This window comes from Melozone crissalis, unplaced genomic scaffold (genome assembly GCF_028551555.1).
Source record: "Melozone crissalis strain CALT ecotype California unplaced genomic scaffold, PUWL_Pcris_2 ptg000017l_1, whole genome shotgun sequence".
NCBI lineage: Eukaryota > Metazoa > Chordata > Aves > Passeriformes > Passerellidae > Melozone > Melozone crissalis.
Window position 1 is genome coordinate 14,975,842 of NW_026535795.1, and position 20,428 is coordinate 14,996,269.

Here is a 20,428-nt window from a genome sequence, read left to right on the forward strand (position 1 = left end):
CCAGCCCGCCAGGCCTTGCCCCGGCTGGGCAGAGCTCCCATCCAGAGGCACCTGTGATCCTCAGGCGGGAGGGACGGCCCGCGGGGAGCGCGATGCCACTCGAGGACAGACCCATCCCTGCCCTCCGGCGGAGGAGGGGCTGTCCCTTGCGGCCGTCCTGGGCAAGGGCGACCCGAACGGGACAGCTCAGGGATCGCCATCGGGACCCCCGCCTGGCCGCTCCTGCTAATTTAGCCCCCCTGCAGCCGCCGTAGTTCCGAGTTGTGCCGGGAAGTGGCGGCGCGAGGGCCGCTGGGATATGTAGTCTGTCCGGGCGGGCTGGTTCATTGGCAGCGTGCTCCCCGGCGCCGCCCGGGAACTACAGCCGGCGGCAGCGGCGGAGCGCGCGCCGGGATGGCGGCCCCCTTGGTGCTGGTGGTGCTGGCGGCCGTGACGGTGCGCGCCGCGCTCTACCGCTCCAGCCTCGCCGCCTTCATCGCCGAGCGGGTCGAGGTGGCGTCCCCGCTAAACGCCTGGAAGCGAGGTGAGGCCCGGCGAGCCCGGGCCGGGGCGCTGCTGGTCGGGCCGAGCCCCGCGGGGGCGGCGCGGAGGAGCCGGGGGCGGCGGGACCCCCGAGCCGGGCGGGCAGGGCGCGATCCCGGCCGGGCGGCGGGCTAGAAGCGGCCCCGCGCTGCGGGCGCCCGGCTGCGCTCCGGGCAGGGCCGGCCCGTGCTCGGCCGGGCCCGAACCGGGGCTGCACGAAAGGGCCCTGAGCAGCCGTGCCCGGGAGGAGCCCGCGGGTGCTCGGCGGCTCCGGGGCCTGGAGGGCCGCGCGGCTGGAGGCACAGGCCGGGGCTGCAACCGTGGTGCCGCGGTTCGCAGCTGGCCGGGACACCGGGGTGTCACACACGGGGACAGGCCGGGGCTGCAGCCGGGCTGGCCGGGACACCGGGGGTGTCACACATGGGCACAGAGCGCGGGGCTCCACCGGCCTCGGCTACGCTGACCCCCACGGGCACCGTGTCGCGGTGAGGGTGCCGTGCTCGGGCCCCGGTCCCCTTCCCTGGTCAGCTGGTGTCCCACACGTTCCCGGCCATTCACATTCTCTGCTGAAGGCTGAGTGAGGCCCTGGGTAATCGGGGCTTTTCAGTGATGGTCAGCTGAGGATCATCTGAGCCTTAGGAGCCTTAATTTATTTTGAAGACGTCCCTTTGGTATCCAGTTATTATGCAGGTAAAATTATTTGCAGTTTTGGGGTGGAAAAGTGTTGCCAGAAGTAATAAAGGTCCAAAGTACAAGTGTATTTGATGACCTGAGGCCTCTGCTCCACAGTGTATGGCACTTCATGCTTCTTGTGCTATTCTTGAATCTTTGTAAATACCACCTTAGAGCATCAAGGTAGGTATCTAGGTAGTAAAGGGGAAAAGTGGGATCATCTTGAAAAGTCTGGGCTGTCACTATACAGGAAGTTGATGGCAGCCAGAATCTAACAGAAATATTTCTGTATCACTGAACTGAGCACCTCGTGTGTTTTCCTGCAGTGTCCTGCCTGTTTCCCTCTGAACAAATTGGCCATTTCCCTTGGCTTCTTTCACTGCATACTGCTCAGTCCAGGGAACCTCTGTGCTCAGGAGGGTGAAGATTCCTTGGAAAAGCACACACATGCGTTTACAGCAGAGGTACAGCAGGGCAAGCTGTAACTCCACGAGCACAAAGGAGCTCAATTAAGGCTATAAAATGTCAGGAAGTTTCAGCAGAGATAAAGCTTTTAGCTTTGCCTGGCAATATGTGTTCATTTCTGTTCTTCCCTTGTGATTTGGGACCTTTGAGGCCTCTCTATATCTAATGAGGCAAAACAGTTCAAGCTCAGTATTATGTTGTGGCTGTCCTCTTGGAATTAAATATTTCTCCAGGATAGATGCCATGTGTCACTTAATAGGTCACTCAAAAGGAGAAGATATGATGCATGTGATTTATATAAAGTGCAAAGGATTTCATCTAGAACATTTTTAGCTGAAACAAATCAGTAGGTGATGAGTGCCCATGCAGGAACGTGCACGGAGCTGGGGTGAATCTGTTCTGGCTGGCTCTTGGCTCTGGGAGGTGTGGTCTCACCCATTCTATGGGTGATATTCTTAGAGTGTCAGTATTTTGAAACTGCAGTTTTACCCTCAGGGGATCTCTCACTTCCCACACTCCGGGGTTCTAATGCAGGTGTTTTGTCTGTTTCAGTGGTCGAAGGATTAGCTCTGCTGGATTTAGGGGTCTCGCCATACTCTGGAGCTATTTTTCATGAGGTTGGTTGGTTTGCATGCTGGGTTTTAAATGTGATATTCCACTGGCAGGGGTCTCAGTTTGGCTGCTCAGGGCCTGGAGAAGGCTGGGGGCCTGTTTTGTCCCAGAGACTGCAGAGAACCTGAGGTTGTGTGGTTACACAGTGACCAGCACGAGGAAATCCAGATATTCCCAGTGAATTCCCTGTGCAGAAGCAGGCAGTGCATAAAGAAACTCTGAGACTGGGGGGCTCTGTAGTAAGTCAGATACTCTGTTCACACCCAGCTGTTCTGTCAGCACAAGCTGGAGCAGGGACAGTGTCACTGTGAGTCTGATAGGATTTACAAGGTATCAGCACCTGGAGTCTCTGCATTTGCAGAAATTCTAATACTAGCACAAGCATGCAGTTTATTTATTCCTCATCTTGAAAACACCTTGTTCCTACAAAAGCACTTAAGCACCTGTGGGGTTTTGTGCTCTTGAATGCTCTTGCTGACATGAGGGTACACTCATACATTGTGTCCCTAGTGTGAAGCAGGGACCTGGTATCCTCTGAAAACTGGATTCTTTCCAATAAATTCTATTTCTTTAGACAGAATTTCTCCCAGACTATGAAATATTCCCCCATGCTGATTTAGACCATCACATAATTTTTAAACTTTTTAAAAAGAAATTTATTTTCTCACAGTGAAGGCTGATTTTGCAGCATGTAAATATAGTCCTTCCAGACTAAGCTTTTGTGTGATGGGAATAATTCAGAAACATACTTTTCCTCTTACCTTAAAAGAGAAAAACTCTAGGAGTAAGAGAATGATAGAATTGTAACCCTTTCTTTATGTTTTTAACATCCTTTCTTCTTTTTGCACTATAAAAGACACATCTAAACAGCAGGGGAACCAGCTATATAGGAAATCTTTCAAAAGTACCTGCAGACAACCTGAAAAATAAATTTTCTATAAGAAATTGCTTTCTAAAGCTGGTCTTTGTATGCTTTCTATTGTAAGTCTACCACTATTGTAGCAGAAATAAAAAAATTGGAGTAGAATACAATTTTCAGAGTTGATGGTGTCTTTTATAAAGTGCATTGAGGACTTTGCAAGGAAGAAGACCACTAAGTGTGCTTTGATTAATCACTTTGCTCTGCAGTACCAGTGTTGGAGCATAGACCAAAGGAAATTACCTTTGCCAGTGTCTAATAGAACTGCTCAACTCTGGTATTTTGTCTCATCAAATCAGCAGTATTTCATCTGGACAGTATTTGATATGGATTTCCCTTTTGCTCTTTCAGACCCCGCTGATAATCTATCTCTTTCACTTCCTAATTGAATATGCTGAACTGGTATTCATGGTAAGTGCTCATGGAAAGCTTCTCCTGAAAGGTCCCATTCAGGGAAATGCTGAGTGTGATTTTCTGTTTTCAGTCCTTCAGCCTCCCTGTAGCTCAAATTCCTGCTGAGCCCAGTTCATTAGAAAGGCAGCTTTGCCTGCACAAACCCACATTCAGGCTTTCTCCTTCTTGTACATGTTTGTGGTGGTACCAGTTGTGGGTTTCTCTGGGTCTGGATTGAAGGCACTTGTGACAGTAATTCATGTTTGGACTCAAGTGTTTATTATTTCTTATCAGTGAAACAGTCTCACTGCTGTGAGTTCAGCAGCTTTTCCTTGGAAGGCACAAAATGGCAACAATCTCTTGGTACAAGATCTTCTAAGACTAAACTATCCAGTTAGGAACTGACACCTGGATTATTTCCCCTTTTAACCAATAACTGATCCCACAGAGCCCACAGTGGGGACTTTTCTGCCCAATTACAAAATGCCACCCAAACCCATGGAGAAGGAGGAAGAAGAAGCATGAAGAAGAAACCCAGGACAGCACCCTGTGCTCTCCATCTTGCTGCCATCCACAACACAGTAAAAATCCCAAAACCTCAATTTCTTACCAAGTGATGCACCTACACTGCTCTCTATAATCTATTTCACACTTTTGTGGATTCCAGTCCATCTTGAAGTCTGGGAAACTTTCTCCATGAATGAGGGTCAAAGTCAGTGCTCCCCTGGGGGTCAGGGCAGCCCAGAGCAGACACAGAAATATTCCCTGTGTGCCCTGGGTTTCCACACATATTCCTTCCTTTTTGTGAGTTCTTGCTTAGATAAGTATCCCCACACAGAAAGGGGGAGGTGTCATTTTGTTTTGAATTCCAAAGGTTGCCTCTTCCAGGTGACACAATCCTGTGTCCCCCCAGCCTGATGCCTGTGCTGCTGTTCCTGTGTGCCAAACCCCAGACAGGCAAGGAGCACAAATGGCTTCATCCCCCACATGTCTCTTGTGAATTGTTCTCAGAGTTCTTCTGCACAGTTCAGAAGGACAGAGGGGCTGTGGCTGGCTGCACACAGCAGCCAGGGGAGCTTCAGTGCCCAGCTCCCTGCCAGGCAGGGCTTGTGCAGAGCCATGTGCCCTGTGCTGCTGCCTGGGCACTCTGGGCAGCTCAGGGCACTGTTACCCTGCCCTGGTGGCCAGGTGGGTTCAGCCAGCTGGCACTGCCCTAGTGTTGCTGTGCTCTCTACACCAGTGGTTCTCTCTATTGCTCTCATGTGCTGCTCTCCATGAGCAATTTCTTTCCTCTTAATTCCCCATTCTTGTGTTTTGTGAATATAAGTATTTTTATTCAGCTCGTGTCTTCAAGGTGAAGTGGTGTGTGAGAGCACTGCACAAATCAGCCTTTCAGGATTTTTAAAGCTTGTGTTTTGTTCCCCTGAGCTGAGTCAGATCAGAGCTCCTGTTAAATGCTGGCCAATATATTTTTCTCCATTCGTTTGTTTTGCTTACAGTGATCCTGTCCTTTGCCTTTTTAGATAACTGATGTGCTAACTGCTGTTGCCCTTTACTTGGCAATCCAGGACTTCAACAAAGTTGTGGTAAGCTGACTTCCCAGTGTTGCTGGTCCTCTTCTCCCAGCAGTTATAATTATCTTGGGCCAAAGAAAAGATGTGCCAGAGGATGTGGTGTCAAGTTCTTGTTGCAGTAAATCTGGTCATATTTTAATGATAAACAGGACTGAATGTGGCAGACAAATGTGGCATTTTAAATTCTGTTGTGACACTATTACTGTGTCTGTAGCTACACTCTGAGGTGATCACAGCACAGTCTTCTCCAGCCTGGGTGTTCTACCCTGGAGAGGGTTTCTTTGCACATAAGCATGAGGTAATACACAGACTAGAAATGTGTAAAGAAAGGAGTGAAACCTTCCAGCAGTTCTGAGGGGACATGGATCATTCTTGTGAGCATGGTGAAAGTGTGACATCAAATACTGCTCTTCCCTTCAAATGATAAAGATGTGTATTTGGAGGTGAGTGATTCCTCCCAGCTCTCAAAGGACATTTTGTGTAAGCAGTGCTGTGTTCTTTGCAGTTCCAGAGGGGTGGGGATTAGTTATCAACATCAGCAGGGGACTGCATTTTCTACAGCATCTCTGTGGTCTCCCACCAGGCTATGAGCTTGTTCCCTGTCCTCTGACTTTGAGGTTAAGGAAATAACCCAGGATAGAACTGCAGGCCTGTAAGAATTCCACATGTGAGTTACTTTGGTTGTTGAGAATTCACTGCTAGCATCTCTGTCCTTCTGTCTCACTATGACATAATTCAGCAGTTCATATTTCCGATTTCTCTCTTGTCTCTGTAGAGAGCCTCCTAAAACAAAAGAGATTGAAGAGAGATTTGTCATAGAAGTATCCATCTTTAAAACAACAAAGAGTGCATATGTGTGGGGTTTGGGTGTTCAGGGGCTTGTTTGTTGAACAGTGAATTTATAAAGTTAGCTTTTCATTAGAGATCCAGAGAGGTGTTAGGAAGATTGAGTATTGGACTCTAGTGTGTTGAACTCACTGGCAGCTGTGTCAGGACATAGACACAGGTAATAAAGGAAGTTTAAACAGTAGAAATTATCTGCTTCCTCCTGACTCTCACTTCAAGTTTTAAGTATTTGGGGAAAGATGGGAGTTTTTTGTTCTCTACAACTCCTCACATAAGTTCTAGCTCACCCCAGGGGCTTGAATATGCTCCACAGTAATAGAAACCCCAGGTAACTGGCTGAGTAATTTGAAATAGAATTACACAAGTAGTACACAAAAATGGCTTTCCTGTTCTGACAGTCTTTGATCGTTCTCCCTTGTTCAGTTCAAAAAGCAGAAGCTCCTAATAGAACTGGATAAATATGCCCCAGATGTGGCTGAACTCATCCAGACACCCATGGAGATGCACTACATCCCCCTCAAGGTAGCACTATTGTAAGTATTGCTCCTCTAGGCTGCAGTGGGCTGCTTTGGTTCCTCAGCTCCCTTTGGGGTTTGTCTCATTTGGGCCTTCAAAAACTGGCAAAAGTTGGATTTCTTTCCCACAAAAATTCTGAATTTCCTATTGGCCCTGAATACTCAGTTTGAACATGAAAATCAGATGTATTTACATGTGCTTGTTGCCAACAAGTAAATTCACTCAGGCCCTTTGAGATGGGCTCAGCAGCAAGGTCATTATCTGGGTAACAAGAATCAGCACAGATCACATTCCCATTTATGTTGCCTGTGTGATAATGTTATCAAAATTATCCTCTGCCTTCCAACTTTTTCAGAAAAGTTAAGAGAATTTCTCAGCAGCTGGACAAAACATCTGAGTGTGTGCTGAATATCACAACTTGAATATCGCAAATTTCACACTTTGAATATCCCAAATTGCTTATAACAGTTAAAAGATGTTTTCATGTTGTCATTTTATTAATTTCATGTCTTGGTGTTCTTCTATATACAAAACATTTTTTTTATTTCAGAAGGCTTCAATTAATATACAAGCAAGGTGCCTACTGTTACAGATTTTTAAAAAAGTTTATATTTTGACAGAAAGAAATTATCCAAATTGATCTGTATCAGAGAGGGCTCTCCATTAGATAAATTGCCATTTTTTCTTATTTTCATATTAAATTTTTAAATGGCACAGTCCCTGTGGCCAGAAGGGTAAAGTGGGTAAATTGCAGACTGTTTTGTACATTGCCACAGCAAAGTTGGCATTCAATTGTACCTGTCCTGCCTTCTGGAAACACTGAAAAAGACAGATTGGGACTTGGAGATATAGGAAAATATAAAGAGAGAATTAGAAAATCGTCAGCCCTCTCTACTGACTCTAATGAGTAATTCAGTTATTGGCAAGGGTGATCATTACATTGTCATACTTAGGTTTGGAGGACTACCAATACAATTTTTCTTTGCTCTGAACCTACTTAAATGAGATTATTGTAATTCTTATTTCCAAAAGGAGCTGGCATGCTTGCTAACCAAAGTGTGGCTGAATTCTGGAGTGTAAAGTTGCTAAGAGTTTTTCTGCAATTGCAGTTAAAATGTGTCACTCCTGCATAGCTGGCTGGTTTTGTGCTCAGATGGTGCCATGGTAAAGGTAAAGGCTTGCTCTGCCACAGCAGGAGCCTGGGTTGTGGGAAACTCTGCTTATGTCTCAGATTTCTTTCCATTGTGTTTTCTCCTTATTCCTCTTCAGAAGTAGTAGGTGTGAGTAGCAGAAAAAGTTTCCTTTGGACCAAATAATCCTAGATTTGAGTGAATAAATGTATAATGCTTCTGCAAAACAAGAAGCATTTTTGGTAGTCATTTTCTAGGCCAGAACTTGCATTTTGGACCTCTTCCCAATGTTTCATTTCTGTAGTGGGTTCCTTGTGGCCCCTGTGTCCAAATCTGCAATCCAGGGCTCTGGTTTTGCTTCAGATTGAAGAACCTGTTCAGCTGAATTAATTTGCTGATGAGAGGATCCCATCAAATGTAAATAAACTAAAAGAAAAGGCAAAGTGCATCTTTTTTTTCTTTGAACATCTCTTTAATTAGATGCTCCTTTGGATGTAACCTGAGCTTTGCTCTTTTTCAGCTACCTGTTAAACCCCTACACTGTGATGTCTTGTGTGGCAAAGTCCACCTGCGCCATCAACAACTCTGTCATTGCATTCTTCATTTTAGCTACAATAAAAGGTAACTCAGTGAAGAAAAAAGGGCTCTTTAGGACTTTTTAGAAAGATTAGAAATGTAGCAAAAAATAAATCCAGGAGGAGCTTTGCAGATAGGATTGCTACAAAGATCTCAGTGAAACATGGCACAAACAGGACTGAAACGAGGTGAAAGTTCTACATGAATTTGTGACTTCAGAAGACTTTCTAGTCAAGTGAAGACTTACTTTCACCTCAGTGTTGATGAGAGTTTACACTAAAAACTGACTCCTTTTCCTGGCTGGCTTCAAATAGTTTTCTGTTCAGGAAGAAACATGTCTGTGTGTTGCAGAACAGAAGAGCTCTGTTGCTCTTCTTTTGTATGTGAATATGCACTTAAATGTCATACACAATTTATTTTCAAGGCTTTTCCTTGAACTTTTATTCAAAAGCAGGCATTTGCCTGCAGCTATTATTTGGCTTTCACTTGCAGTTGTAAACATGATTTGAAATGAACTAATTAAGCTTTGGGGAAGCAGAAGCAGCAACCAAAGACCCAAAACAGCCCAGTGGAGTAGATTATGTCAGAATCACTGTTTCATTCATTTTCTGCATAATGCCAGCTTTCTGTTTCTTTTGACTCCCCAGTGCTAGAATCTTTTAGCCTATGTGATTTGTAATAGTCACCTAAGTTTTAAGGAGTTCTCTGCTGGATCAGAGGAAAGGTCAGTCTGGTCTTTTGTCTCCAGCAGGGCTCAGACCCAGGCACTGAGGGAAAAAAAAAAAGCTGATATAGATGGTTTTCATCTAAAGAAAGTTTTCCTGTAATTATTGGCTAATTGAGTCAGGAGGTGTTTTAATTTAAAAGCATTTGCAATTGCAAACAAGTGGGGTCCATTTAGTGAAACTGATTTTTAACTGTTCACTGATACCCTGAGACCAAAACTTTGGTCATGGACAAAACTGTCTGGTGGTTTGTCCCTGACTGGGAGTGTGGCATTCTGGAGTTTAAGTGGGCAAAGAGAATATCAGGTTATGGCTGTGATTTCTGGGAATCACTTATTTAGATCTGTGCAGAACTGAACACTGGGTAAAATCCAGGATAGGGGGGTTTCTGTCAGGAGAGGTGAGTTGAAGAGAGGAGAGGCCCATCACCAGGTAACCCTGTGCTTTCCCTTTCAGAGGAGGAAGCAGAGAGGAGCTCTCTGAGTGTTTGCTGTCAGCACTCACAGTGGTTCTGTGCCCTGGGCTGTCTGAGCTCTGTTTTTACAGAGGATTTCCACTGAATCTGTAGCTATAACCAGGCTACTGCCCTGGGTTGCTTGCATTTTTTTGTTGTTTAACCTGAGATCTTTTGGACATTTTTTCTGTTAATTGGCTGAGAATATTTCTGTTATTAGTTGAGAAATGTGAGTGCTCAACACTGAGACACATCAAATAAAGCTGCCTCAATAAAGACATGTATCCTTACAAAATCACTTGAAAAAGTTGTGCCAATCCTTTCTGTGCCTCAGTTTTGGTATCAGTAAAGCAGAGCTAATGCTACTGCACTCCTTCAGTGCAGACTTTGCTTGCTCTCTTACACACAGCTTTGCTGAGGCTGCAGCACATTCTGGTGATGAGGTTATCCAGCCAGCCCAGTATGGCAGTTCTTACATGCAGATATGACTTGAGTGAATGCATTCCCATGCATTAACAGCAGCCAGCATGGGCTTTATATAGACTGAATTATGAGAGTCTCTTTCTGTGTGTGAATGACAGGAGATAGAAACCAGCCAGTGGTTTGTTCTTATGGAATGAGTCATTCTCCACTCAAAATGTCATTAACAAAGGACACCCTGCAGGATACATTCTGCTAAAAACTCCTTTAAGGGGTGTCCTGATACTTGTGAATCCCCTGCAGAGGCTTAAGAGATTCTTCCCATTTGGACTTGCTGTCTGTATGGCTGTTTATACTAAAAGTTCCTTATGAACTTTTTTTTTGTCTTTGCAGGTAGTGCCTTCCTCAGTGCTGTGTTCCTGGCCTTAGCAACATACCAGTCACTCTACCCTCTCACACTGTTTGCTCCAGCACTGCTTTACCTTCTACAGGTAGGGGATTTCTAACTCTTGGTGCCTTCTTGTGGCTGTGCAGGACAGTCCTGGGGAGGGGACTCAGACAGGGGCAGATTTCAGCAAAGGTGACTCTCCTCAAGCCATGGCAAGTGTGAACCCTGAATGGGAATGCCTGGGTTTGGAGAGAAGGGAGCAGGGAGTCTGCAGAGCTGGGTGTGTTTAGCTTGCCCAAAATAAGTGCTGTTCTTTGTGTTGTGTGGGCAGCAGTGAAGGGCTCAGACCCAGAGAAGTTCAAAAATACTGGTTTGGGGCTGGTTGTTCTTTCTCCCTCTCCATTAACAAGACCCTGAATCCCACCAGGGCTGCCCTTGCTAATTTTATCCTGCTTTGGCAGCAAGGTGAGGCTGTGATGCCAGCAGAGGCTCAGCTCATTTCACAGATCACTTTGTGATAATGTTTAGTATTTGTAATTCTTACAATTCTGAATTGTACATTTCACCAGGCTTTTTCTGTTGCTTCTGATGGTGATGCTTATACACTTAACTAGCCTGTTCTCAAATCTCTGAGTTTCCAGACAGAATGGGAGTCAGTTCTAATTCATTTTCTTGCTCTGACATGAATGTCTCTTACTTTTTTTCAGAAATTTTATTATTGTTAATCTTTACAGGAGAAAAACAGTGTAGTCAGTGTTACTTTTTCAGTTGGATGAAATTTAGGAGAATTTGTATCTTTAATATTTTAGCCTCATTTGTTCTCTTTTAACTTTAGTCAAAGTAAATTGGGAGTGAAGTGCAAGCATTGTACTTAGAATTCACAAACAATAATACAACACAAATACAATAAGTGCTTTGATATGTGATTGCCTAATTTGCAACTTTTAAAGGCAGTCATGCCAGCATCTGTCCTTTTATCTAAATTTGTAAATGAACTTTCTTTGTACAGAATTAAATCACTTTTCTCCTGCTATTTTCAATCTGTCCTGCCAAAATTTCTGGTAATGTTGCTTCCATTGTCCCAGCAAGTGACATTAAACCTGCTACAACTGAGAAAACCCAGAGCCCACAGCAGCCAGGGCAGGTTCTCTGCACATCTCCTGTCACTGCAAGTCCCAGGGCCAAATGGAAAAGCCACATCACTGACCTGGAACTGCAGAGTGCTGAGCAATCCCCAAGGTGTTGGCCCCTGTGTGTATTTGTCTGTGCACAGGCAGTCAGGGGACTGGTGGAGTGGGATATCCCTGCCATGTGACGAGGACATGTGGCAGTGGCAGGACATTGTCTGAGGATGGCAGCTTTCAGAGGGGCTCCTCTTTGCTTAGGAGCTCTGTGGATGCCCTCTTGCCCTGATTTCAGCAGAGCAGGAGTGCCAGGCCAGGCCTGGTGCCACAGGGTTCTGGAGCAGGGCTTTTGGTCCCCCCCTTTTTCTTCAAGAACATATTGAACAAGAGCTCATTGGAAGAATTCTAAGAGCCAGCCTGGGTAATTCACTGACTGAAGAGACAGACATAACTAAAGCACAATCAAATGAATTCTTTGCCTCTGTGTTCACACATGAGGTTTTGGGATGGCTGTCAGAAACAGACATAAATTTCCCAGGAGAGGAAGGAAAAATATTGAAGAAGGTCCCACTCAGCCAGAACAGGTGATCAAGTGGGGTCATGCAGGAGAAGACAGGGACCAGTGCACTATTGCAAACATGTGAGGTACCAGCTGTGAGGAGGGGTGTAACTCTTACTCCTGTGTGTGCTCACCCAGGGGACTCACTGCAGGCAGAAATGACCAGCTTTGCTGTATTTTCAAACACAGCTCTGGGAGTGCATGCAATGTCTGTGACTTAATTGGCCAGAGTGAAGGACAGCAAGCAAATTGTGCTTGAAAGCTGCTCCTTCAAATGCCATAGTGCCAATGTTTAATCAATTTCATCAATTTGAGCTGATGTTCTGAACACTCACACAGTTTTTGTGTGAGTTTTTGTGGCTCTCCCCCTGCTGAGGTGCCTCTGTTTCTCTTTCAGCGCCAGTTCATACCTATCAAACTGAAAAGCAAAAGTTTCTGGCTCTACACCATGCAGTATGCATCCCTGTACCTGTGCAGCCTGGTGGTGATCATCTGCCTCTCCTTCTTCCTGCTCAACTCCTGGGATTTTATCCCATCTGTTTATGGCTTTATGTGAGTATAAGGATTCCCACTGATGGTTTTCTGTCCAGCCCCACCCTGCCCTCACAGACTGTTTCTTGCCCATCACACACAGGTGTGTGCTTGACCCAGGAAGTGTGTGCTCTGTGATTTACTGGCAATGCAGTAAAAGAAAGAACATGTGGAGGAAAGTGGCCATTAGCCAGCTCCAACTGCTGTTAAATAAATAATAGCAAAAATTAAAGACAGGAGCTGTTTTTCACTGAGTGATTGGAAATGGATTTGGTTGTTAAGCTACCATGGCTGTGAGATATTTCTCTCTGGAGAAGTGTCTGCTTGAGAATGGCTTAAATCCTACTGAAAGATTCCTCAGCAGGATTTCAACCTGCTCTCTATGTTTTCATCCATTTGATTTCTCTTTCATGGATTTACAATTTAGGACCTACATCCAGTAGCACACAGTGATTAATTAATGCAGAAGCAGGGCAGGGAATAACAACAGTTCAAAACTTTACCACGACTTTCTTTTCAACTTTCAGCCTTTCTGTTCCAGACCTGACACCCAATATTGGCCTTTTCTGGTACTTCTTTGCAGAGATGTTTGAACACTTCAGTCTTTTCTTTGTATGTGTGTTCCAAATCAATGTGTTCTTCTACACCATTCCCTTGGCAATAAAGTTAAAGTAAGTATGAATGTCTTTCTCTACCACTTTCTTTTTTACTCTTAAGTTATCCAGTGGGTGCTTCTAAGTCTGGAGTTGGATGTCTTGACCTACAAGCCTGAAAAAAGATTTTTAACAGGGCTTATCCTCTTCCTTTCCCATAGTTTCAGCTCTTCAGTTTCAGTTCCTCTTAAACAGAGTGACTTGGGCTCTGCAGTGGAACTCTGTGTTGCAGGCATCAACAGAGGCAGCAGAAATGGAGGCTGTACAAGTGCCAGCATGAGACACTGTAGTCAGAAAGCAAGGACTGGCTGGAACTTCCAGCTCTTCATTGTCAGGAAAAATGTGGAAACTTGGGGGCTTTTTTGTCTGACTTCATTGACTTCTTTCTGATAAAAACCCCCTTTAACACACCTGGATTCTCAGTGAGCTTGTCCTTGGGCTTGCACTGGATAGATCAGGTGGACAGAGGGATAACTGTGGGCTTTGGGCTTCTCCAGTTACCATCAGAGGGCAGGTGCCGATTGCTTGTGGTGCATAAGGCAGGGCTGGGAAGCGCAGTGCAGGTGTGAATGTGCACTGAGGTTGCTGGGTGAGGGCTGTGGCCGATGTGCCTCCCCTGACCCTGCTGCTCTGCAGGGCAGCTCCATCCATCCACCCCACGCAGCATTTGGAGCCTAGTCTGAAGAGAACAGGGCTGCAGGAGCCTCTTTGGGCCTGTCCTGCAGCACATCTGTGCCCTTGCTGATATTCATTTGCAGTTTCCAGAGGCCCTGCTGCATCCCCTTAGCCTTTGTTTTCCTTTCCAGGGAACACCCTGTGTTCTTCCTGTTTGTCCAGCTCGCCATCATTTCCATCTTCAAGTCCTATCCCACGGTGGGAGACGTTGCCCTGTACATGGCCTTCCTTCCAGTCTGGAGCCACCTTTACAGATGTAAGTTCTTTGTGCTTGATTATTACTTATCTGGAATGTAAAAGGGCCTGCCAAATAATTAAATTAAATGGTCACCACTAAACCAAACCAGACCCAAGCTGACAGGCTCTCATGGCCTCCATGGGTGTCTAGAAGGAGGCTGGGCTTTGGAGGTTTTTCCTCTGGTGATACAGTCCCTAACATGTCTTTAGGACTTGGGTTGAAATTGGTCAAGGAGGGAATTTTCCCTTGTACCTTATCTTCCCCCTCTCTCCAGCTTTTTCTGAAGATTATCTTTTTTATAAGAACCTTTTGCAGTCCTGCATCCTCCAGATGCTTCACTCCCATTTAAGGCTGTGTAATTTGAGCAGTGCTCCTGCAATTGCCGAGTCCCCCAGCCTTAAAGTGCTGAATCTTGCAGTTGTGCTTTGTTTTGTATCTGCTTGATTGCTTAGAGTGACAGTAACTGAGTCACTCCAAGCAGTTGTCCAGACTTTCTTAAATGCTTCAAAAAGACCCTCTTTATCTCCTGAAATCACAGAGAGCTTCCTGTGGATTCTCAGGCTCAGTCTGTAGAACCCGCTTCCATGGGGAGATTTGGAAGTGTTGAGTTTTTCTGGCATTTCTTGCTTAAACCAACTGCTCTGACCAACCATGGCCAGGTTGTCCAGGCCTTTCACTGCAGCCTCCTCCAAGCCAGGCCAGGTGTGCTCATGGACAGCTCACCTGCCTGTTGTAGGAGACACGATCACACCTGGAGACCGTCTGCTCTGTGGGTTTCAGACTCAGGAGAGCTGAGCTCAGCAGCTGTGATCAAACAGGGCAGGAATCTCCAGGCTGGCCCTGAGCACATCCCAGCTGCAGCAGGTGATGAACTTCTTAAAGTGCTTGCTCAGCATAGCTCAGTTCCACATTCCAAACATGCAGGGAGAGGGACAATCATGTCACAGGCTCCCAGCCTGCAGTGTGTGAACAGACCTTCTGAACAAGAAATTTCAACTAGGTGGGAAAAGGTTTGGATGCACCAATGCTCCCAAAGCATCCCCTGCCCCCAACTGCAGGGTGGTGGGCATGGGCTGAGCTGCAGCCAAGCACAGCAGCACAAGAGTCAGGATGGATTACAGCACTGCTACCAAAGGACAGGCAGAAGCACTTCACAGAAAACCAAACCTCTTCTGGCCTGGTGGTTCCCAGCTCTTTTAGACAAAGTTGTGCTTGGTTTTTGTCACCTGGCACATAGGCAGACTGCTGGATCCTTGCACCTCCCCGTGTCATGTGTCTGTCAGTGCTTTTGGCCTGTATGAGTTTCTTCCTTTTATGGTGCTTTCATTTCCTTGCCACCTCCCAGGAAAGTATCTTGTCCTATAACCCACAGATTCATTTTTTCCTTTGTCATTAGCTTGATGAGGCAAGGGATTAAACTGCTCTGCTTTCCAAATTGGGTGCTGCTGGCAAGGCCCCTTTGCAGGCTGCTGGTTACTGTAGTGTAGATACCAAAAAGCCAAAGTCATCCAAGAAAGAGTGTTTGGAAGCAGGATCTGGAAGGAAAGAGCTGCAAATGGGGATTTCACACTGCAACAAAGGCAGAAGTTTTTTTTTTTTTAAAGGAAATATAGTGGATTTCTTATAACCACTATCCAAGAAGTTACTAAAGCAACCTGTGGAAGGTTATTGGAGGAAAGTGTGTCTTGGCAAGTCCCTCTCACCCCCTGCATACCCCAAATACCATTGCTGGTTGTGTGACCATGACTGCTCAGTAATACATCATTTTAACAGCTGGTTTTCTTTTACAGTCCTCCGGAACATCTTCATCCTGTCATGTGTGCTCATTTTCTGCTCCTTCCTGTTCCCTGTTCTGTGGCATCTATGGATTTATGCAGGAAGTGCCAACTCCAATTTTTATTATGCCATCACGTTGACTTTCAACATAGGGCAGGTCAGTAGAGTGAGGCAAATGGAGCTGCACTGTGGGCAGGCTGCTGGAGGGGGTGGCCTGTCAGCAGCAGGGAATCCTGCAGGATGGGGCTGGCTCTCTGCATCCTGTGTGGTCCTGCACAGCAGCTTCCTGGCTCTCCTCCTGGATTCTGCCTGTTCCTCACCCCCTGGCACACTAATGGGAAAGAGTTCTTGTGGTGTGAGCTGTGGCTCAGCAACCCAACCCAGCCAACTGCAGGTTCTGTGCTCTGCTGCTGATGGCCAGGGAAAAGCATCCCAGGATGGCAGGGCCAAGCACAAGTGAATGGAGAAGGAGAGCTAAGAGGGGAAATGGAAAAACCTCAGGGCAGTAGCAGTGGGGCCAGAAAACAGACAAATGAGACCTGCCCATGCTCAAGGACATGGCAGCAGTGTTTCTGAGACGTGGCAGCACGTGCAGGGTCCCAGTGGTGTCAGGGCTTGCCCTCCCTGCCTTTCCTGAGGCCATTCTGGATACATGACTTCCAGTGGCCTTAGGGAAAGCAGAGCTTAGCACCCTTGAAGGTGCTACAACCTTTTGTAAGTCCTTTCTCTTCTCTGTGCTGCTTGTCATGTACCTGAGCCCTGGGGCAGTTTGACTGTGGGTGAGCAGAACGTTCATTTCATGTTAAAGCTGCCTTTAGTTTGAGTGTGCCTCAGCCATTTATGCTTGTCTGCTTCTCCTAAAGCCAGGGGAATGCTTTGGCCAGGGACAAAAAATCACCTACTCTTACCCTTGATTAATGGGGAAAACACTTATTTGGTAAAACCAAGAGAGACTGCACAGGTTGAAAGGGAGAATAGAGATTCTGCTAAGAGAGGCTGATAGAAAACTGGGAATGGTTCATTACAGGTCCTATGTAATGAAAGGAATAGTAAAACTTTAACTAGGAATAGCAGTTGTTGATATTCTAAGAGGATTTTATTTCCTACCTGAGAGGAAAGTCATAGCAGGTCCTGCAAGGTCTTGTGCTCTGTGTAAATGCAGACATCAAGTCTCTTGTCTGATTTCCTTGTGAGAAAATCTGGCCCTCATCCCCACCTCAGCTCTTTCTTTTCCCATTTAGGTATCTGCAGAGAAGCTTAGGTAAAGGTGAAACCAGCTGCACTGGCAGAGCCTGTCAGCAGTGCAGCAAAGGGAGCAGATCATCCTGGCTGTTGGGGCTGACCCTCTCCCTGGGTCTGTTCAGCAGTCTGCAGCCCTGTTTCTCTTTCCCCTGCTCTGCACCTGCTCCTCCATCCCCTCCTCTCCTGCCATGGAGCCTCTGCAGCAGCTGCTGTGTTTCTGTGTTTTTCTGTGCTGAATGGCACAGTAACCCAGGCAGGCTCTGACTGTCCCTCCCTCTGTGCCCTTTGTCACCTGGAGTACACAGCAGTGCTTGGTGCCAAAGGGATGCTCTAAGTGGCATCTGCACGAGGACATGAGGACAATAACTACCAGCTCAGGCTGGCACTGAGAAGGTTTTCCACTCTGGTTACCTGCTCCTGTTTCCAGATGGAGGAAGGCATCGGTCCTGTGGGAAAGTCCCACTGCGAGAGGCTGTGACAAATGGCGCCACTGAGCCAGCAGGTCCCTGCCACAGCCCAGTCTGCCCCAGCAGTGGCAGCTTCCCAAGGCTGCAGCTTTAGAGAATCCCCTGTCACCCATTCCTGCCATCCCAAGGCCCCAGGAGAGGGAACAGTCCCACCATGTGCCTCAGTACAGCCAGACATGCCCTGGCTCAGGGCAGAGTGGCTGGAAAGGCCCTGGGGGTGCTGCTCAACAGCAGCTACACAAGAGCCTGGTGTGCCCAGCTGGGCAAGGGGCCAATGACACCTGGCCTGCACCAGCCATGGGGGGCAGCAGGAGCAGGGCAGTGACTGGGCACTGTGCTGGGCACTGCTCAGGCACCTCAAGTGCTGTGTCCAGTTCTGGGCATCTCTGTTCAGGAAGGACATTACAGGGCTGGAACAGCCAGAGAAGGGAACTGAGCCCCAGGAACAGCTGGAGGGGCTGAGCCTGGAGAAAAGGAGGCTCAGGAGGAACCTTCTCACTCTGCACCTCCAAGAGGAGGGTGCAGCTGGGGAGATCAGACTCTGCTCCCAGGGAACAGGGACAGGATGAGAGGAAACAGCCTCAAGCTGTGCCAGGGGAGGTTCAGGTTGGACAATAGGAGGAATTTCTTCACAGAAAATATGGTCAGGCATTGGAAGGGGCTGCCCAGGGAGGTGATGAAGTCCAACCCCTGGGGGTGTCCAGGGAGTGCCTGGATGTGGCACTCAGTGCTCTGGGCTGGGTGACACAGTGGGGGATCAGACAAAGGTTGGACTTGGTGATCTCAGAGATCTTTCTCAGCTAAAATGACCCTGTGATTGTGGGACAACACTTGGATAGAAGGAGTCCTGTGGGTGCAGCTGTGGCACAGCTGGACCTGCCATTGTCCTACACTTTGGCCACGTTATGGAGCTACTGTATGTGAGTCTCCCCTGGCTTAACGTGGCAAGGGGATGGACAAGGTGTTCCCAAGGCCACAGTGACTCCTCCAGCAGCATGTGCTGAGCAGCCCAGGAGCTGCTTAACCCCCAGCAGGGCCTGTCACCAGCACGTGTCCCTGCTTATTCCTTGCTCTGGAGCAGCATTGATGTGTGTGCACGTGTCACTCCACAGATCCTGCTCGTCTCGGATTATTTCTATGCCTTCCTCCGGCGGGAGTACTACCTCAGCCACGGGCTGCACCTGACCCGGCAGGACGGGACAGAGGCCATGCTGGTTCTCAAATAAGGACTGCAGCACCATTTCCTGGGACATGGGCCCCTCCGAGGAACGTGCAAAGCTTGGACTACATGGGGTGGGTGGGGAAGGTTCCCTGAAGGAGGTCTGGCTTTGGGAATGATACCTACTGAAAGAAAGGGCTGAGGTTCTGGGAATAACCACTGAGCTGCAGGCTCAGCACAGACTCTGAGAGCTGCAGTGCCTCCCCCCTCAGCTGTGCTTTTCCCTTCGACCTCAGCCATCAGCTCTGGGCAGTCCAGCAAGAGCAGGAGGGTCTGAGCTAAACCCAGGGCTGCAGCTCAGACCATGAACTGTTTTCCACCACTGCTTCTTGGAGATGTTTGCTTCTCCGGGGATCTTCCCCTTCACTGCTTTGACCAGAACCGCTCCTGCTTGGCACGAGGCAGGCTCTGGGTACCTGGTGCCCCAAGCCTGGCTGCAGGTTCCATTTCTCCGTGGTTCTGCTGTGAGGGATCTGGAAGAATCCCATGTGCTCAGTCACAGTGGGTGCTGTGAAAGGGTTGGGTGACCAAGGACAATGACCTTGGACGGCATCTGGAGCTGGTGTCACCCCTGGTAACCTCAGCACTCAAACACGAGTAAGAACCAGAACTGGGATGGGATCAGGAGCAAGGTGGGTACCAGGTAACTGCTCTATCCCATTGGAGCAACATAGCCATGTCAGGAGCTGCACGGGGGCATTGCAGGTCTCAGAGGGAATACTACTGAGGAGATGGACTCCCACTGCTCCCAGTTTCTGTTGGGTGACAAAGCCTGGCAGTGCTGGGCTCACACTGTGCTGCTGTGAGCACTTGGGGCAGCAGCTGGGACCAGGAGGTGTCACAATCTCCCTGTAAGGCCCCAGACCAAATCCAGGAGGAGTCTCAGCCACTGCTGTTCCGGAGCTGTTCCACAGCTGCTTACCACTGCTGGATGTGCACCTGTCTGTGTCACCCTGTGCCAGTCAGTGCTGGGCTCCAGGCTGTGCACGGGGCTCCCTTCAATCAGTTCCCCTGGTCCCCCTCACTCCTCTCTGCACTCAGACCTGCTCACCCTGGAGCTGCTGCTGCCCCCTGAATGTGACACTGGGGTGAAGCCACCAGCTCTGCGGGCTGTGGGTGGCACTGAGATGCAGTGACCGGGGTGTGACAGCGCCTCGGGCATCGCCGCTGCTGCCGGGGACAGCCGGGGGTTGGGGATGTGGCACGGAGCCCGAACGCAGCGGGTGCGGTGCAGCTGATGGATGGTGTGCCCAGGCAGGCTGTAGAGATCTTTCTTTCCGGACAATTCAAACTTTTGCCTTACTGCACTTCTGTCAGCGCTTTGGGGGCGGAGCCGCGCCCCGCCCGGGGCGGCCCCGGCGGGAGCGAAATGAATAAAACTGTGCGAGTTTTGGACACTGTGTGTGCTCCGGCTGGGCGGGGTGAGGGCACGGGAGGGGTCTGAAAGCGAACACGGCCTGGGGGGGAAACAAGTGACAAAAGGGAGCGGGGCTGGGGACAGGCTGGGAGAGCCCGGCTGTGGGGCAGTGCCCCGGCCTGGCCTGGGCAGAGCTGCCCTTGGTGCCGGGGCTGGGCCCGCTCCCGGCCCCCTGCGCTGGCCCCGTCTCGGTGTCCTGAAGGAGCAAATCCCAGATTTGGACACAAAGGGTCCTGAGGAAGGTGACGGGGTCAGCAGTGGGGCAGGGGAGGAGCGAGGGCAGAGACGCCAGGGCCAGGGGAGGGACAAGGAGCA

At 48.4% G+C, this 20,428-nt stretch overlaps 1 protein-coding gene across 1 annotated transcript; it reads left to right on the plus strand.

The window, feature by feature from the left end:
- The first annotated feature begins 370 nt into the window (after nucleotides 1-370).
- Nucleotides 371-19,776, plus strand: PIGU (phosphatidylinositol glycan anchor biosynthesis class U). Its single transcript, XM_054274756.1, has 12 exons — nucleotides 371-523; nucleotides 2,212-2,276; nucleotides 3,542-3,601; nucleotides 5,107-5,169; nucleotides 6,427-6,536; nucleotides 8,170-8,270; nucleotides 10,218-10,315; nucleotides 12,293-12,447; nucleotides 12,954-13,097; nucleotides 13,886-14,010; nucleotides 15,783-15,925; nucleotides 18,590-19,776. The coding sequence occupies exons 1-12, from the start codon at nucleotides 394-396 to the stop codon at nucleotides 18,701-18,703; spliced, it is 1,308 nt and encodes a 435-aa protein (XP_054130731.1). The 5' UTR covers nucleotides 371-393; the 3' UTR covers nucleotides 18,704-19,776.
- The last annotated feature ends 652 nt before the right edge of the window (nucleotides 19,777-20,428 follow it).

Bases quoted from the DNA above. Each gene is read 5' to 3' on its own strand.
- PIGU (XM_054274756.1), top strand. From the start codon at position 394: ATGGCGGCCCCCTTGGTGCTGGTGGTGCTGGCGGCCGTGACGGTGCGC. The intron at 8,271-10,217 runs GTAACTCAGTGA...TTGTCTTTGCAG, and splicing joins CATTTTAGCTACAATAAAAG to GTAGTGCCTTCCTCAGTGCT. The intron at 14,011-15,782 runs GTAAGTTCTTTG...TTTCTTTTACAG, and splicing joins CTGGAGCCACCTTTACAGAT to TCCTCCGGAACATCTTCATC.